This window comes from Pyrgilauda ruficollis, unplaced genomic scaffold (genome assembly GCF_017590135.1).
Source record: "Pyrgilauda ruficollis isolate IOZ18807 unplaced genomic scaffold, ASM1759013v1 scaffold11, whole genome shotgun sequence".
Classification (NCBI taxonomy): Eukaryota; Metazoa; Chordata; class Aves; order Passeriformes; family Passeridae; genus Pyrgilauda; species Pyrgilauda ruficollis.
Genome location: NW_024509210.1, coordinates 650414 through 669838, shown reverse-complemented (window position 1 = coordinate 669838; position 19425 = coordinate 650414). Strand labels below are relative to the sequence as shown.

At 45.2% G+C, this 19425-nt stretch overlaps 1 protein-coding gene across 3 annotated transcripts in view; it reads right to left on the bottom strand.

Moving 5' to 3' along the window:
• The window catches only part of PRKG1 (protein kinase cGMP-dependent 1), a 353067-nt gene that overhangs the window by 282714 nt on the left and 50928 nt on the right, over positions 1-19425 (bottom strand). For all 3 annotated transcript variants that reach the window (XR_005955720.1, XM_041474557.1, XM_041474547.1), the window contains exon 2: positions 7773-7939. Coding sequence is in view for 2 of the 3 variants with exons in the window: in XM_041474557.1 (XP_041330491.1) it covers positions 7773-7939 (167 nt within the window). In the remaining variant the exon portion in view is untranslated. The remainder of the gene's footprint in view (positions 1-7772; positions 7940-19425) is intronic.

The following is a 19425-nucleotide window of genomic DNA, read 5'->3' as shown; positions in this document are numbered from 1 at the left end:
TTTTCCCACCAAAAAAAAGGAGAAGAAACCTCAGTGGGGAAGAAAATGCAGGAAATGTTCTCATGAGCTTTCCCTGAGGTGAAGAGATGTTTGACCAAGGGGAAGTGTTTCAGGAACATGTGAAAGCTCCCTGGGACCAAGAGGAATGCTTCCCCCATTTCACCCATTCCTGTCTGGAATAGCAATGATGAACTCAAAAGCTCTTTGGGATGAGCTCCTACAGGAAACTCTGCAGGATTCCAGAAGAAGCAGGAGCTGATCCTGATGGGATCACTTCCAGCTCAGGCTATTCTGTATTTGTACAATTCTGACCCAGCCTCTCTCTCCTTCCCCTTCCCGAAATTGGTGATTTTGAGCTCTCTCCCCACAACCAAGAGCAGGAACAAAGGGCACTGAGCTCCCATGGTCTGATTATTTTTCTAGATGAGTTTTCCAAGCAAACAAGGAATCCAAAGCCAGTGGAGCCCACCCAAAGGGAGCCTTCCCTTTACTGGTCCTTTAATGATAGCTTGGATTCTAACACTGGAGTCTTTCTATCTGCACACACAGCCTGAGTTACAGAGCCCTGGAGTTGAAAGGGCACAGCCAAAGGTCAGAATCCAGGCTCTCCCATGTTCACTGCTGAGCTGAAAAATTCCTTTATTTCACATTTCACATGTGGGAGCCACAACAAAAGGGAGTCATGGGACAGTGGGGCGGGGGACAAGAAAGATATTTGTGCCTCCCTTTCCATCTGCTATTATTAATAAAATGAATGAGGCTTTATCTCCCCAATTTCTTTGGTAAATAAAACCCCCTTCACCACAAAGCAGCCTTCAAATAACTGCTGAGCAGTACAAAAATAAATGGCACATCAGCTATGATCTTATGTGGGGGGGAAAATCCATTATAATTACATTTGTCATCCAGTGGGAACTGGAAGAGGCTCCACCTATCCACTGTTTTCCCTGGAGAGGAGAAGATGGATATCTGGCTGCCTGGGGGTTTGTCATCCAGTGGGAACTGTTTTGGAAGAGGCTCCACCTATCCACTGTTTTCCCTGGAGAGGAGAAGATGGATATCTGGCTGCCTGGGGATGAAGCAGGTTGTAGGAAAGTATTTACAGAATGATTTATCTGTTTGATAAACTCCAAGTTCTCCTCCCCAGCGATGAATTCTTTCAGCTTTTGCCAAGGCTGCCCCAGTTTTGTGTCAGTACCACACTGCAGAAAGACTCAGAGAGGCTCAGGTAATGATTAGAGGAATGGCAAGAGGAGTAAATCACTGTGAATAGGAGCAGATCCCAAAGAAAGCCGAGCATTCACTGGGAAAATGAAAGGAATTCTCAGGTCAGCTCGACACTCAAACTTCTACAGCCCTGCAAAAGAACCTGCCAGCAGGCCCCTCTCATCCAATTCCAACAGGAATTTGTGCTGGCAGCAGGGCTTGGCTCAGGACAGAGACACCAGACTTCACTCTTTGGGGGATTTCTATCTGTATAAACCATCAAATACTCTCCAGTCCCTCCTCTCCTCTGCCGGTCCGGCAACACCTTCACACATTTGGGAAGTCTGAAGTCATCAGTCCCAGCTTGGATCCCATTTTCTTCTGCTCCCTACCAAATACTGGCTTATTTAACCAAAGATTAGGTTTTCCTTGCTGAGAAAGGATGACTTCACCATTATTTCTGATAGCATTTTAAGTGCTAAGGTTTAGTTCTGCAGCTTTAAAAATAACTGCTCTATCCAGAATATCAAAACACATCTGTCACGAGCCAAATCATCCTTTCATATCCCATTTCATCTCATGAACATTTCATGAAATAAGTACAAGAAATGTTTAATTCCCCATCACTAATATGGGTAAATAATACTCTTGGAAGAGTTAATTATTAAGACACCGTAAAATTAAAATAATGAGCTGATAACAGTGGAAGATTCACATTCCATTGCCCCCGGTATGGCAGGACAACCCAATTTCTCCAAGAGGCAGGAAAGCCATGAAGCCTGCAGAGGAAAAAACCCTGATCTGACTCCTGCCCAGCCCTGCAACACCAGGATGAAGGAAACAAAAATGCATAGAACAAAAGCAGATGAAAGCATGAAACAGGAGAGCAATGAAGAAGCTGCTGCCACAGGTTTTCCCAAACCCCGTGAGAAGTCCTGGGAAAGGCAGGCTCCTTGGAGAACAGTGATTTATTGGCAGGCTGTGCAGAAATTCCCACATTGCCATAATTTCTAACTGATTCCTTGCCATTCGGAGTGTCTGAGGTTGGAAATGGGGCGACACACAGGGGGTCAGGTCAGATTCTGACTGTCACTGGTTTGTTTTGTTGGGTTTTTTTTTTGTTTTGTTTTGTTTTGGGGTTTTTTTTTTCTATTGCATTTGTGTTTTTATTTTCCTAATAAAGAACTGTTATTCCTATTCCCATATGTTTGCCTGAGAGCTTCTTAATTTCTAAACTATAATAATTCAGAGGGAAGGGGTTTACATTTTCCATTTCAAGGGAGGCTCCTGCCTTCCTTAGCAGACACCTCTCTTTTCAAACGCAGACACCGAGCTCCTCTGGACACTGAGTGAATGCTCCCCAGTCTCCAGAGCCACCACCTGTGCAGTGAGATGCTGTCTTGGACATCTGCTTGGGACAGCAGATCCAGACCTCTCCAGAGGAGGTTTGGAGACTCAGGTAAGGCCCAAAACAGCTGCTCTGAGAGGCAGAACAAGTCCTGGAAGCAGAAAGGCCTTGATTGTGTTGGAAAAGTCCTGACTGCAATGGATGCTGTTATCACCTTCCACAGTGCCCCTGGGAGATGCAGAGGTGTGGGAAGTAGCAATGTTATCAGGAATATACTTGGAAGAAGCATTCAAAACTGCCTGGTCCCACACCAGAAGGAATTTCCCAGAGGAAGCGTAGCGAGGGCAATATTTGGCCAGACTGGATGAACCACACTGTGCAGCCAGGAAAATCCCACTGCAGGGGCTCAGCTCCATCTCTCCAGGTGTCATCCCAGAGCATGACAGTGACCCTGAACACCCCACGCAGAGTTCAACCAAACCTGTGCCAGGGCCTGCCCACCCTCCCAGGGAACAATTCCTTCCCAATATCCCATCCATCCCTGCCCTCTGGCAGTGGAAGCCATTCCCTGTGTCCTGTCCCTCCATCCCTTGTCCCCAGTCCCTCTCCAGCTCTCCTGGAGCCCCTTTAGGCACTGGAAGGGGCTCTGAGCTCTCCCTGAAGCCTTCTCCTCTCCAGGCTGAACAATCTCAGCTCTCCCAGCCTTTCCTCCCAGAAAAGTTGCTCCATCCCTCAGATCATTTCTGCTCCTTAAATCCAAAACAAGTCACTGTTCTCCACAATTTGCTCATTTTAAAGTATCCATCCCACCATGCCCTTTCCCTGAGAGGAGGAGGATCTGACTCACGAGACCCTCCAAGGGAATTAGTCCTGTTAAATCAAATCCATAAAAAGAGAGGAAAGAAGGGTCAGAGGGAGGTGACACAAAGGTGTGACAAAGGGATGACTGCACAGAGCATCCCAGTGACCCTGGGGGAAAGCAGGGAACTGCCCAGGTGGGAAAAGGGAGATGTGGGAAGTGAGAAGTGTCAGTGCCAACACACTGAGCATGAATCCTTGGGGCAGAGGCAGTCAGGTGATGCCTGGGGGAACACAGACAACATCCATGCGCCTGCTTTGCTTTGGATTCAACAGGAAAAACCCCACTGCCTCCCAGAGGAGCATTTCACCTCATGGAAGGACTCCCATTTGTCTCTGTACTTCAAACAGCCCCACAGACCTTGTTTGTGTTCCTTTATCAACCCCCAGCTCCATGTCCCAGCAGATCCCATGGTTTCTAGGAACACACTGCTTCCCAAGACTCCCAGAAACCCATATTCCCATGGGAAATCAAAGTTAGATCCTTCCTTTGGGGGAGCTACCAAGAGGGAAGCAAGAGACAAAGTCACCTTTAAAAATAAAAGGCAAATCCCCACAGCTGAAGAAACAAATAAAAGGAAATTTAAGAGGAGAGGGAAAATTACTAAAACAGGGGTTGGTTCTCAAAAAGCTGCTTCTTCCCTCTCCATGCCTGTAGAAGCAGGAACACACAGGGGATTTTTCTTCCTCAGGCTCTCCAGGTGTGTGCAGAGCTGCAGCCTCAGAATTCATTTGCAGCACCCACTGAAAACACAAAACCATGAGCCACAAAAGGGTTAATCCAAGGAATTCCCCTTTTCCCAGTGTCACTGAATTATTTCTTCCATGTTTCATGGGAATGGCACCAACCCTAAAGGGAGGACTCTTTACGCCTGTGACTAAAGTGTCTAAAAAAACTCTATTATATTCTAAATTTTATTCTAAAAATATCTTTTTATTCACAGGAGAGCCTCAAACCTTGCCACCTGATTTCTCCACAGGATCTTCCTGCCCTAATCCAACCTGACAGCCTGCAGCTGGGCGGCTCAGCCAGAGGAAACATTTGGGGTCAGAGGTGGGATATCACATTTATCCTCATCAGTGTGAGGCAGCACCCACGCACAGCTCCAGCCTGTCAACACCGCCCAGATCTGAGGTGGAGCTCTCTGAAAACACCTCTCCAGGCTGCCATGCTTTAAAGTGCTTTCAGCAAAATGTTAGGAATGTTGCAAAGTCAGCAAATGCAAACCTGCAAAAGCACCACTTGGAAAAATCACAGAATCACTGGGTTGGAAGAGACCTCCAAGTTCAGAGTCCAACCCAGCCCCAACACCAAAGAAGCTCTAAATTCAGGATTCTGCTTGCTGAGACATTTCAACTTCAGCTCCTGACTCAAAGCTCTGGTTTTTGTCACTACCAGTTCAAAGAAGAGCAAGAGCCCAAGTAAGGAAGGGGAAAGGAATTAATGGAAGGAGGACAGCATTTTTTTTGATTTTTGAGAAAACATCTCTCAGTAACACTCAAAGATGGGTCTCTCCAGTAGAGTTTTGCAAAGAACAGAGTTTTTATTTGGGTTGATTGTGTTAATAATTGACACAGAATGATGAACCAAAATGAGCTCTCATAACCTATTTGATAATGTCCTCTCCCATTTCCATGACTTCATCATCACTCATTGCATTATGTCTAAACACAGACTATAAACTCTCCATAATTGGGTTTGCAAAGCATTATGCATATTTAGGGAGCTATCTAAATAATCTGAAATTAAGTTACAAAGCCAAGGGAAGAGCCAAGTCGTGCCCTCACACACACAGGGCTGCCGGGAGAACATGGAAAACCTCAAGTGCCCAAAACACAAAATTTGGTTTTGACACACACTGGTTGCACACTCATCACCACAAGGCTAAATAATAACCATAAATATGATAAAATCTATCAGCAGTAAAGGGTGCTCTGAGTACCAAGCCATGCTCAGTACCCCAAACCATGCTGGAAACAGTTCTGCCCCTAAATCCCCCACAAAATCCTCTCCAGGGAGTGGGAAGAGGCTGAGCAGGAGATAAATACACCCTGATTCCAACATGTCCTGCTCTTAGGTTTGTTGGTTTGTTTTTTTTTTTGTTTTTTTTTTCTCAAGGGACAGCACTGAACACAACATCCCAAAAGCATCCAGGCAGCAAAAACCCCATGAGCAAAACTCTGTGTGGGGGGAATTTGGGAAGCGAGCACAGAACTGCACAGGGCAAATCCTCCACATTTCCACTAGGAAGAAAATACCATTCAAGGATTATTTTAAAGCAGTTTTTTTATCATCAACAGAACAGATTGTTCACCTCAAAGTAGTCTCTGTATTCAGAGGACTGAAAAACTTAAATCTCTCCATGCAAACCTTAAATCTTTCCATGCAAACCTTAAATCTTCCCATGCAGTGCTGGGGGTGGAAACACATAATTCACAGAAAAACCATTTCAATGTGCAAAATTCAGAACTATGAAAAAACAGAGGAATTAAACCTGTGCCTTGAGAAAGGACTTAACCTTAAAAGGACAGAAGCTTCAAGTTGTTTTGGGAAACCAGTGAAGAGTATTTGCAACTATACAGCATGAGGAATTTGGCAGGAAAGCTTGTTTAAAGGATGGCTTACTGCCTTGGAAAGATTTTTGTTTAAAAGAACAATTTAAGATATTAAAATATAGATGAGCAAGTGAAAAGGTGTTATCTGGCCAAAATGTTTGAGTCCACCAGATAGTTCTGGTGAGGAGCAAGAAGAATTTGATAAGCTTTTATCTATTGTGGCACCAAATCACAGCAGGAAGGAAAACAGGGATATTTCCCTGAGAACTCTCTTAGGTTTGTTTTTTTTTTTTTTTTTCAAGGGACAGCACTGAACACAACATCTCAAAAGCATCCAGGCAGCAAAAACCCCATGAGCAAAACTCTGTGTGGGGGGAATTTGGGAAGCGCAAGGGACAGCACTGAACACAACATCCCAAAAGCATCCAGGCAGCAAAAACCCCATGAGCAAAACTCTGTGTGGGGGGAATTTGGGAAGCGAGCACAGAACTGCACAGGGCAAATCCTCCACATTTCCACTAGGAAGAAAATACCATTCAAGGATTATTTTAAAGCAGTTTTTTTATCATCAACAGAACAGATTGTTCACCTCAAAGTAGTCTCTGTATTCAGAGGACTGAAAAACTTAAATCTCTCCATGCAAACCTTAAATCTTTCCATGCAAACCTTAAATCTTCCCATGCAGTGCTGGGGGTGGAAACACATAATTCACAGAAAAACCATTTCAATGTGCAAAATTCAGAACTATGAAAAAACAGAGGAATTAAACCTGTGCCTTGAGAAAGGACTTAACCTTAAAAGGACAGAAGCTTCAAGTTGTTTTGGGAAACCAGTGAAGAGTATTTGCAACTATACAGCATGAGGAATTTGGCAGGAAAGCTTGTTTAAAGGATGGCTTACTGCCTTGGAAAGATTTTTGTTTAAAAGAACAATTTAAGATATTAAAATATAGATGAGCAAGTGAAAAGGTGTTATCTGGCCAAAATGTTTGAGTCCACCAGATAGTTCTGGTGAGGAGCAAGAAGAATTTGATAAGCTTTTATCTATTGTGGCACCAAATCACAGCAGGAAGGAAAACAGGGATATTTCCCTGAGAACTCAGGATCAGCCACTCTGGATGCACACGAGCTTTGATCCAGCTCAGTAACTCTGACAGCTGACATGCACTTCCTTAACAATAAAAAGCACAAATACACACAAAATATGCTCAGTTTGACACATGGAGAATGAGACAACCTGGAAAACAGACAAGACCAAACACGAGGAGCTGGGATTTTGGAAAGGCAGAGCATTGGCAACATCTGCTAGAAGATTTTCACAAAGCTGAATGAGAAACCCCAGCACACCCTGGGACACAGCAGATGTGCTGCTCTTCCTTTGTGCCCAGGATGCACCAACACCATTTTCCATCCTCCCAAGCACAGCTCCTGTGGAGAGCCCCGTGTGCTGTGCCCACATTTGCACCTGGGAGGAGGCTGTGAGCACCTTCTCCCTGCTCCACAGCCACCTCCCATCTCCATTCCTTCTGTTAAAATCCTCATTTATCCAGCAAACCATCACCTCCAAGCACAGAACTTAGGGGAGGTTTATTCCAGTGCAGGGTTAACAGCTTTCACCTCCTTTCTTTAGCCAGGCAGGCACACAAATCCAGGCAGAATTTTCCAGGCAAAAGCAGTCCACACAATTTTTAAGCAACCATATTTAGACAACCTCTTTCTCCGAAACTGTTTTTCCCATGACAGGTTTTGTCTCTAAGTGTTGAAAAAAAAAAAAAAGTAATAAATAAGATCTTTCCCAACCCTACCTTCCATGACGTAGACCAGGGAACCCACATCTCCCTCCTTGATGATGCAGCTGTCCTTGCCATACTCCACGGGGTACATACAATCCACAATCTCCTGGATCTGGGACAATTCCAGGTTCTTCATGAAGTCATTGTCAAGGATCGCTTCCTTTATTAGCTCCTTGGACCTGGTGCACAAATAAATTAAAAAAAAAAACAAATCAGTATTTTCCCTAAAAATGTGCAGAGATGTCAAAGAAAAAAATTACAGGGATGTGAACTTGCAATTGTTTTTTGTAAATAAGCTTTAGACACGTCCAGCATTGCAATAAAAATAGATTTTGTGGAATTGCAAAATCCTCTTTTAGCTACAAGTTTCACGTCTACAGTAACACAGCTACTTGGAATATCTTCCATACACAAAACTGAAAGGAAGCACAAACAAGAAGGTAAGGGATTTATTACTTGGTTTATTATATTTTCTATTAATTACACAAACTGAAGCACACCAAAGGGTGACACTGCACGGATTCTCTGAGTATTTATATTATAATCACTACAAGAAGCATTTGGCACAAAATCCCTAAATCCACTTGTGCAGGTGGACAACTGAGAATGTTAAGTCCCGATCTAGACCAAAACTGAAGCTCCTAAAACACCTCCAGGCTGGACAGCAGCTCCTCAGCCCTTCACTCCTCACCCTGGGGGCTGAACTGTTCCCTGCAGAGCCTGAGCAGCCAGGAGGGATCTAACTGTTGGAAAAATGAATACAAAGCAAAGTTTTCAAAGAAAAACACTTTAATAGGTCATGTCTTCTTGAAAAAGAGCAAAAGTGGGACTTGGAGAGACCCAAACTGCGGGAAACGAATTTGTAGAGAATTCTCAAAGCCTGACAGAAGGTTTACATAGTGTGTGCATCTGTATGCAAACTTTGAGATAAGAAATGCTGACTTAGAAATGCCATGGAACAGGACAGGTATTGTGGAGAGAGAAATGGAACAAGCTTCAAAGGAGGGCCTTACAAATAAGACTAGATACTTGGGAGAAATAGAACTATGAAAAATGTATTGTAGTGTATTATAATTAAAAAATAGTTGGCTTCTGATTGTAATAACATTAATTATAACATCTGTATTTTCTCACACTTCTCCTAAGACTGAAAACAGAATAAAAGTTTTTTTATAACAGCTCTCAGTTACCCCATCTCTAAATCCAAAAAGAGTTTAATCCAACACCAAACCAGCCCAGCCTTGGGGACACCACAGTGTCACATTCAGATTTTCTGAAAAACCCCTTCACCCAGGATTTTTCTCCTGGGAAGCTGAGATGCCTCAGAGAAAAAGGAAAACAGTTTTATCTCTTTTGCTTCTCCTGTGTTTTGCTCCTTTAGAATGTAGTTGGAGATTGTTAAATTGGTTTTTGCTGTGAGTTGTTTTAACTCAACAGCCAATCATTGCCAAGCTCTGTTGGACTCTGGAAGAGTCACGAGTTTTCATTATTATCTTTTTAGCCTTTATACGTATTATAATTAAAAAATAGTTGGCTTCTGATTGTAATAACATTAATTATAACATCTGTATTTTCTCACACTTCTCCTAAGACTGAAAACAGAATAAAAGTTTTTTTATAACAGCTCTCAGTTACCCCATCTCTAAATCCAAAAAGAGTTTAATCCAACACCAAACCAGCCCAGCCTTGGGGACACCACAGTGTCACATTCAGATTTTCTGAAAAACCCCTTCACCCAGGATTTTTCTCCTGGGAAGCTGAGATGCCTCAGAGAAAAAGGAAAACAGTTTTATCTCTTTTGCTTCTCCTGTGTTTTGCTCCTTTAGAATGTAGTTGGAGATTGTTAAATTGGTTTTTGCTGTGAGTTGTTTTAACTCAACAGCCAATCATTGCCAAGCTCTGTTGGACTCTGGAAGAGTCACGAGTTTTCATTATTATCTTTTTAGCCTTTATACAGAATCCTTTCTGTATTCTATAGTGTAGTATAGTATTCTTTAATATAATATAGTATCATAAAATAATGAATTAGCCTTCTGAAAACATAGAATCAAATTCATCATTCGTTCCTTCCTACCACGAAAATCCCCACAAATAAAATACCACAGTCCTTGCACAGGGTTAGAGCAGCTCAGGGTTCCACCCACCACGCTGCCAGCTCGGTGATGTTTAAGATTCTTTTTATTCCTTTGATAGTTTGGAGGTTATTTCAACACAGCCCGATCCACTGGACACCAGAGGCCACCAGAAGTGACCCTGCTGAAGGGCAGGAGGGGACAGGACCAGGCTGCCCAAGGACACCACAAAACCATTCCTGAGAGTCGGAATCTGCCCTCACACCCATCCCTGGCTGCCTCTCCAGCCCCTCCTGTGTGCAAACAAGGACCCCCAGGTAAACCTGCACCAGGGGCATGCCTTCCTTTCAGCAAAGCTGGGGATTTGTAAGGCTGACCAGGCACTGCACAACCCCATTTCCTCCACTTGCCAGACGATGCTCTCCCTGCTGTGCCTTGATTCAGCTCCTGACTGCTCTTCTGTCAGCCACCCCAAATCCTCCTAACAACGAGCTTGTTATTGCTGTTGCCCAACTGGCCACCAGAGAAAGCCTAATTAAAGCTGTTTTGTTCATCATGTCAACCTGCATTCCAATTCCAGGCTTTTATTTCATTCCAAGGCTCCAAATTTATTTCATTTCTCCTTGATAGAGTCAGGATTTCAAGTGGAGTTGCTGCAAAAGCCAAAAGACCCAAAAAGACTATGGGGAATTCCTGGTCCAAGTCAAACTTCCCTCTGGATGTAGAGATGCTCAGCACAAAACAATGCTCTCCTTGTTGGAATTGAACATGGGAAAGGATTTGAGGAGGAGTTGGGAAATTTGGTCCAAACAACAGCAAAGGAATGGGAAAACTCAATTGGACTCAATGAGCTTAAAGGTCTTTTTCAACCTTTATGATTCTAGTTGGGGGAGAAGCACCAAAACAGACCCAATGTGAATAAATTTATGGAATCCAAGAGCTTAACATATTATCAATATTATATTAATAATAATAGAATATGATTTCAGACGTGTAAGAGAACATCTGAAGCACCTGATTCAGTCTCTGTCCTCAACACAGGAACATCACAGCAAGCTCAGGGGGCCCCAAATCATCCAAACCCTTTTAACCACCCCACAAAACACATCATTGTGAAGGAAAACACGTTGGCTGGGCCATCAATGAAACACAGCTTCATCTCTGCCACATCTGAGCATCCTAAAATTAAATACCCACAAGGAAAGGGCTGGATAATAACTCAGTCATGCTTGAATGTGAGCAAAATAGGCTTTATTAGTAGGGATAATTGGTTAAGATGAGGCTTGGACTACAAAGCCTGTGAGAAAAGCACCTCCAGCTGCCCTTAAAAAGTGCTGGCTGGAGGAACAAAACCACCTTGCAAGGCAGCTGCTTATTTATGAGAGGATTTCATAAAACCCCAGACTGCTTTGGGTTGGAACAAACCTTAAAAATCATCTCCTTCCACCCCTGCCACCACAGACTAAACCATCCTCCACAGTTTGGGAGCTCCAAACCCTTCCAGCAGGAAATATTCCATCCGTCTTTCAGAATAGAGTAAGAAAAAAAGCAGAGTTTGACACACTTGAAAATGAGTTGGTCCTAAAAATACAACGTCAGAGCTACAAGCACAGCTCCTCCATTGTTCCCTGTGAGAGAATCTTCATCACTCTTAATAATTCAGAAAAATTATTCATGCACTGTGGCTTGCCAGTCCCACACACTCACACATGCCAGGCTTTCAGCAACTTCCACGTTATTTTATTATTATTATTATTATTATCTCTGCTTTCCCTGTAATTCACAGGAGCCATTTCAAATAAACAGGCTTTTTTCTATTGTGTTTATTCCTATGTCCAATCCCAGGTGGGACAAACCCTCCCAGACCATCAAGTCCAGCCTGTGCCCAATCCCCACCTTGTACACCAGCCCAGAAACACATGAACCTCAGAACACATTAATTAACCCCTAGTTCCCAGTTATTCAAATAAAAATTTATACCAAATTATTCAAATAACAAATGCTTCTCCAAACAACACCATTCCTTAATCACCACCATTATTTCAGTACAGCAGCTATCCCACACATGTGAATACAGGAATCTACCCAGTAATACAGAATAAAAACTATTTTAAATGGTTAAAAATCACACTCCTGCCACGGCAAGGAAATGCTTTAAACAAGATTCAGCTGTTCCATTACCTCTTATTTTCCAACAGCATTTCTTCTGTGCTTTCTGGTTCAGGTTTCTAATAGGAACAACACAAAACAAAATAACCTACAATATTTGTAAGGCAGGAGGACTGTTTCTAAATGAGCTTGTCTGAAGGAGGAGGATTTCCATGAATATTTACTTAGCCCTGGAGTGGATGTCTCTGCCTTCAGAGGGTCACTCAGAGTAGAAAGCAGTTATTGCCATCTTTCCTCTCCAGAGCAAGCAGCCTGGCACCAAGCCATGCCTGTTTTCCTGAAAGATTAATGACCAAATGTGCTGGAGACTTGATGAAGAGTTTAAAAAGAGGGCACAATCCTCTGTGATACATCCTGTCCCAAATCAGTTTAGGTCCATCACTGTAATTAATAAGGCAACAGGAGGAAGAAGCTAATTGCATTCGAATTTGCAGAAGTCATGCAAAAAGAACCTTAACAAGTTGCCTACAAATACACTTAATGCATAAAAACCTGCTTGTGCTGTGTCTCAGGAGCAAAGCACACAGTGGGGGTGTCCATCCACCCTCCCAGTGCTGCACTGGGGTGCTCTGCTCCCCCAGCCTGACCAGAGGCAGCCACCAGCATCCCCAGCAAGCCAAAGAAATTTAGGTTTTTGTCCCTCTGCACAGAAGCTGTGTTGAGCTGTGGAAAGCCTTGTGTTAAAGGTTTGCAGTGGCCATAAAATGCTGAACTTCAAACCCTGCTATGAACATTCACTGGCACAAAGGCAGGAAATAAATAAAAATACTGGTTTGCAACAGATGGGAAATAAAACCCCTGAGATGCATCCCCAGAAGGGTGGGGAGCTTAAGAGAGGGGGGATTCTGCCCCTCTGCCCAGCTGAGACCCCACCTGCAGAGCTGCCCCAGCCCTGGGGCCAGCACAGGAGGGACCTGGAGCTGCTGGAGAGAGCCCAGGGGAGGCACCAGGATGGGCAGAGGCATGGAGCAGCTCTGCTGGGAGGAAAGGCTGGGACAGTGGAAGGTGTCCCTGTCATGGCAGGAGTGGCACTGGATGGGATTTAAGGATCCTTCCAACCCAGTCCTTTCTGGGATGCTTTGCAATGCCTGCAGTAAAACAGCCAAGCCTGCAGCACAGGCTGTTGTTATCCTGACAGGAACTCCCATTTTCCAAGGAACACAAGAAATGCTCATCCCAGGCTCTTCCCTCAGAGCAAAAAAAGCCACGTTCCCCACGCTGGGTTTGTACCTTCTGGCATGTACAATAAATATTAGAACACAAAGTTATTCTTCATCCCAAAAGGGCTCGTTTCAATGTGGAAAAGCCACTTGCTGGCTTTTAAAGAAGGGAAAAATTTAGGAGCAGATGGAAAAGCTTCTGACAGACCCCTGCAGGGATGCTTCCAGAAACCTGGAACAGAAACATACAAACATACAAAGCTCTCCCACCACACCCCGTACTGGTGCAGCCCCAGTTTGGAGCCTGCAGGAACCTGAGGGTTAAGGGGAGCTACCCAGGAATCATCCCCCAGGGAATCTGCTGCTGGCAAGAGCTGGTTAAACAGAGGTGGGTCAGGAAAAATAGAAGAAATTAAGAGTTCAATTTAAATATTAGTGACACGATTCTAAATTTTAGGGTGTTTTAACACCACAGCTTTGAAGCAAAACCATTTGAAACTACCAGTAAGGAAAGTGAAAAGCATGGTTGGACAGGCTGAAAGATGCCTGCAAAAAAAAAAAAAAAAAGGGGGGAATAAAAAACACACTTTGGAATGACAAAAATAAGCAAGACCATTTCTTTAGCTGTTTCCATCTCAAAATTTTGAGCAAAACTTTTCAACATGCCAATACTAATGGGAGGAAGGAGTATTTTTTCTGATGTTTCCCCCATCAGGAATTAACAACTACTACTAATAACCTAAATCTCCATATTTAGGAGGGAAACACCCACAGGAACTTGACCAAGCAGACAGAGAGAGTTCAAGTTTACAGAAGTAAAAACACAGGGTCCTGGGAGAGGAGAACTTCTTACTTACTCATACATAATAAACCCTGCTCAAAGCTACTACAACCAGTGGCACCTTTTTGGGCTGGGTCATCACTGCTGTAAAAATCCAAATTATTTGTAGAAACTGTGCCCAAAAGCACTGTTTTTTGGGACCTTTCAAATCCCTGCCCAAGGAATTAAGTTGATTTCAGAGATGAGAATTATGGAAGAAAATGCGCAGCCTCTGCCCCTGAATCTGAGGAGGGATACAAGAGTCCAGCCAATCCCTGCAACTGTTTAAAATCCACACCGTGAAATGTTTAAAAGTGTTTACTTCTACAAAATGTGGCCATGGAAAAAGAATAAAAAAAACCCAAACCCTTCCTTAAAAAGGGATAACACAGCCAAGGATTGTGCCTGCTCCAGCTTTCCAGAGACCATACAGCAGGACTGCACAAAGTGTTAGATTTTTTTTTTTTAAGCTGTCTCCAGCTGTGTCTCCCTTTCCAAAGGGGTTGTCCAAAAAGCAAAGTTTCCAGCAGGGCTGGGGAAGCTTTTTGCTCATAGCTCACCTTAGCAGAGCTTCTAACTCTGTTTTAAGCCCTTGTGCAGTTCAAAGAGTAGGCAAGACTGAAACACACACTCAGCTCTGCTCTGCAATAGAACCCCAGAGTGGTTTGGGTTGGAAAGGACCTTAAAATCACCTCCTTCCACCCCCTTTGGGTTGTCCCAAACACCTTCCACTGTCCCAGGCTGCTCCAAGCCCCAAAGTCCAGCCTGGCCTTGGGCACTTCCAGGGATCCAGGGGCAGCCACAGCTTTGTGCCAGGGCCTCACCACATTTACAGGGAAGAGTTTATTCTGTCTATGGAACCTGAATTTCCCCTCTGGCACTCTGAACACATTCCCCATTGTCCTGACACTCCAGTTTTTGATACAGGGTCCTTCTCCAGCTCCCCTGTGTCCCTTCAGGCCCTGGAAGGAGCTGTGAGGTCTCCACACATCCTTCCCTTCTCCAGGGTGGACATTCCCAGCTCTCCCAGCCTGGCTCCACAGGGGAGGTGCTCCACTCCCCTCAGCAATTTCAGGAGTTGCTCCAACAGTTCCATGTCCTCCTCACATTGAAGTATCTGCAGAACTCATCTCCTGTGGCCTGACCACACATCCAGAGGCTCCAAACTGGCAGCTGAGAACCACAAAGCCTTCAGTGATACCAAAAAGAGCATCATCAAGAGACAGCAGTCCAAACCTCTTCCTGGCACTCCTCCCTTCCCAGGGTTGTTGTCAGCTCCTAGGTTCCCATCTAAGAACCAGAGATAGGAAACAGAACTTCCAGGATGATTATTTAATCCCTCAAGCACCAGCCTGAAGCCCACACCCTTCAGCAAAGCTGCCTTGGCAAGCAAAGTGAAATTCTTGGTGGCAAGGCAAGGTGGAGGGTCCTCCCTGCGGGCCTTGAGTGCCAAAGCCCCCAGAGCAGGAACAAACCCCCAGCACAGAGTATTTCTGAAGGGTGAAATGCTGGATAATGCCTTCAAACCCTAAAACCTGCAAGGGAACAAATGGATCTCTCCGTAACTCACTCCGAGGAGCAGAGCAGGAGAGGAAAGCTCGGACCTTTGGGTAAGGTCTGGCGCTTGTTTGGGCTCCAGTACCATTAATAGCTGATAACTCTGCATTAGCTGTTTGTTTTGGCTCTGGATAAAGCCCACTCTGCATGTTCCTTCAAGGGAATTTTAAATATAACTCCAGAGAGCTATTCTTGTCTCAGTTACTGGGAATAAGAGTAGGATTCAAGTCTGGGACCGAGTAACATGAAGGCTTTTAAATACACTCGTGGATTTTCTTTACAAGGCTTCCCGTTCCCACAACACACAACCCACAGCCCATCTTCAGGTTTTAGGGGAAATGTCTGAGCAGGATCTTAAGCATCTTCAGCGTGGCTGCTCCTGAAAAGCTGGCTAGAAGAATGTTCTTCACAAGAGTCCACTCAAATTTTTAACCAAAATGCCAATTTAAAGAGAGGTTAAGCAACTCTGCCCTGTTCTAAACCTGTCAGCCAGGAAAACAGCTTCCACATTTCCAGGTCTTCCTGCACTTCAGTACAACTTGGAGTTGCAGAACAGAGTTGCTCTGCAGAGAATGTTGCTCAGACAGCTCCACTTAGGATTTCTAAATATATCAGTACACTGCTGTTCATTATATCATATTTTGGCATTCGACATTTAAAAAGAAAAATCATTTCAGCAAAAAAAATATTCAAATCCCCTTTCACCTACCCTGAAATTTGTTGTTGGTATAAAAATACTGTAGGCAAGAGTTGGTTAACTCACATTTTAACATGTCTCACCCCACAGATCTTAATTTACCACCCCTTTTTAGGCTCCTATTTTGCATCCTACAAAGCCCCAGGTTTAGATACCAGAAATGTTGGCAGGCTCAGGCAGGAGAAAAAGTTGGCTCTTGCCAACACAATTTGCCTCCTCCTGCACTCTCTGACAGCTCTGAGGAACTCCCACATGAGCTGCATTTGGAGAAACCACTACCAAGCCCTCGGAGCAGGATTAAGCAGCTCCTTGATTACCTGAAGCAAACAGCAGAAGCTTTGGGCGGCTAACGAGAGGTGAAAACACAAAATCAGAGAAACATTTGGGTTGGAAAAGATCTCTAAGGCCATGGAGTCCCAGCTGTGCCCGATGCCCACCTTGTCCCCAGCCCAGAGCACTGAGTGCCACCTCCAGCCCTTCCTGGGACACCTCCAGGGATGGGCACTCCAAAGCTCCCTGGGCAGCCCCTGCCAAGGCCTGAGCACCCTTTCCATGCAGAAATTATTCCAGAATTCTTCCAGAACACGTAGCAAAGTCATGGTAGAGGGGGATGGGTGTCTCTCACAGATGCCTGGCCAAAAGCAAGCAGACTTCTGAGGGGTGTTACCCCGTGCATTTCAGAGTTTCAGCACTCACATCCAGCACAGCTGTGCTGGAGCCTTCTTGCACCTACAAAAATAGCAGAGAAAACACATGCCCCCATATGTCTCCACACCCAGGAACCCAGAAACAACCCAAACTCCTCCAGAAGGAGCTCAGTGAACAAGACAGAGTCACAGAGACCCAGACAACACATCCTGAAGGTCATGATGATCCGTCTTGGAAAGAACCATGGACTTGAAAGGCAGGAATTTCTCCATCCATCAAACCATTATCCATGTGGGTTTCCAGTCCTGCCAGCTCCAGGCAGTGACCCCTGACTGGAGGCAGGGATGAGGAGTGGAGCTAAATGGCAGCTCCAACAGTTGCCCCAAGTTTGTTAGCGCCTTTGGAGGCCAGCGTGGCTCCCTGGGGATAAAAGAAGGTGTGGGCAGTGAGCTGCACCCAGATTCCCTGGAGAAGGGAGTTACTGATGGCCACCACGGAGATGGCTTCACCCTGGTGCAACGGGCAGGAAATCTGCCAAGGGGATGATAACCTAATTTACATAGATACAGAAATCCAATTAGAGATCCTCTGAGCAGAGACAGCTCACTCTGCTCTCCTGGATTAGAGGCTGAGAACACGTCAGGAGCTCCTCCAAGTGCACCGCGGGCCAGGAGAGATGGATGTGCTCTGCAAAAACACTTTGCTCCTCCCTGACAAACACATCCACAGGGAATGCTGTCACAGCCAGGGAAACACAGAGCTGCTCCAGTGAAAGTTCAGGAGGGGGATTCACAGGAATTGTGATGGATGGGGAGGGGAGAACAGCGACAGAGATTTCACATCCCTCACTCTGATTCACCCAGCGCTTGTGATGGATGGGACCGTCACCAGGGAAGTTCCATCAGCTCTCTCTTGGAGAAGTCCCTGGCTGAAATGCCATAGGCGTGTGGCAGTGGAATGCAGACAGTGCTTGGAGCCTCAGTCTCCCAATAAATATTCCCGAGGATTTTAGGGAGAACTATTTCTTCCTACTTCACGAGTCAGCAGGAGGCCTGACATTTGCAGGGCAGCTTTGGGACATAAACATTTGCAAAATGTGTGGCATTATCCAAATACTTCCCCACTGACAAGCACCAAGGAGCAGCCAGGGGGGACAGAAGGGCAAGATGCGCCTCCTCCCAAAAGGGTCACTCTGGGATACAGCCGTGGGAGCACATCCTGCAGGCTCTGTCTAGCCTGCCAATAAACCAGATTAGAGCTGGACAAGCACCCTGTGGCCGGCAAGATGAACTCTGAGCAGCCACACAACTTGATAACATTTAACTGGAGAAAGAGCAGCAGCAGGAAGCTCAGGAGGTGTCTGTGGAAAAGCAGGGGGATGGGGCTGGGAGCAGGGCAGTGCTGCTGCTGCTTTCTTTCCGCTCAAAGGCAGGTGGGGAAGAGGTCGGCACATTCCAAATATTATTTTCTCATTCCTATTTCTACTGCATGAGCAATGACCGTGACAATGCCACTGAGTTTTGAAGAATATTCCAACAACTGCTCTGCACAACTCCTGAACCCAGGGAACAACAGGGACAGGACAAGGGGAAAGGGCCTCAGGCTGGGCCAGGGGAGGCTCAGCTTGGACAGCAGCAGGAATTTCTGCATGGAAAGGCTGCTCAGGCCTTGGCAGGGGCTGCCCAGGGAGCTTTGGAGGTGTCCCAGGAAGGGCTGGAGGTGGCACTCAGTGCTCTGGGCTGGGGTGATGCCTCAGGTTTAGCTTTTATATTTTTCAGATTCTGTGCTGCTTTAGTGTGTGGGTCTGACCTTCATATTAAGGGATGGTGAGCTCTCTGCACAGAGCAGGAAGACAAAACAATTCCTGCTCCAGCTGGGCACCAAGGACAAATGATCCAAATCTCAGCCCAAGAGCACAAACAAGGTGGGGTGAAGAGAGAAAAACAAGCAGGATGGGACTGCATGGGCTGGAGCTGTAACTGGACAATTAACTCCAAGATGCAAATGGAACAGAGCTGATCACAGTGAGAGCCCCCATGACTGGGTGTGCATTTTGTGACCATTTTGGTTCACCTTGGGTGCAGCCCTGTCTGGGCTCCTGTGCTGCCCAAGGTGCATCCATGGAGGAGATACTTTTATTCTTTAACTCTGTCTGGCCTCTGCTCTAGGTCAGCCTTCTCAAGGCATCAGATGACAAGGTGGGGAACTCAATGACCCTGGAGATCTTTTTCAACCTTAAAAATTTTGTGGTACTAAAACAAAACAGGGCTTTTGCTCAGAAATACTCTTGCTCATCCTGTTGTAGGAGTTCCACTCAGAATCCCATGGTTCTGATGTTGCCTTTGGCTGTAACCAAAAAAAAACCCCAAACTCTGAAGCAGGAGGACACAGCCCTCAGCACTGTCCTCATGGAGGGGAGATCCCACAGCCACAGAAGGATGCCCAGCACAGCAGGAATGAGAGCAGCACAAGGCAAACACCTTCAGGAAAACCCTGTTACCAAAAAAAAAAAAAAAAAAAAAAAAAAAAAAAACCACAACAC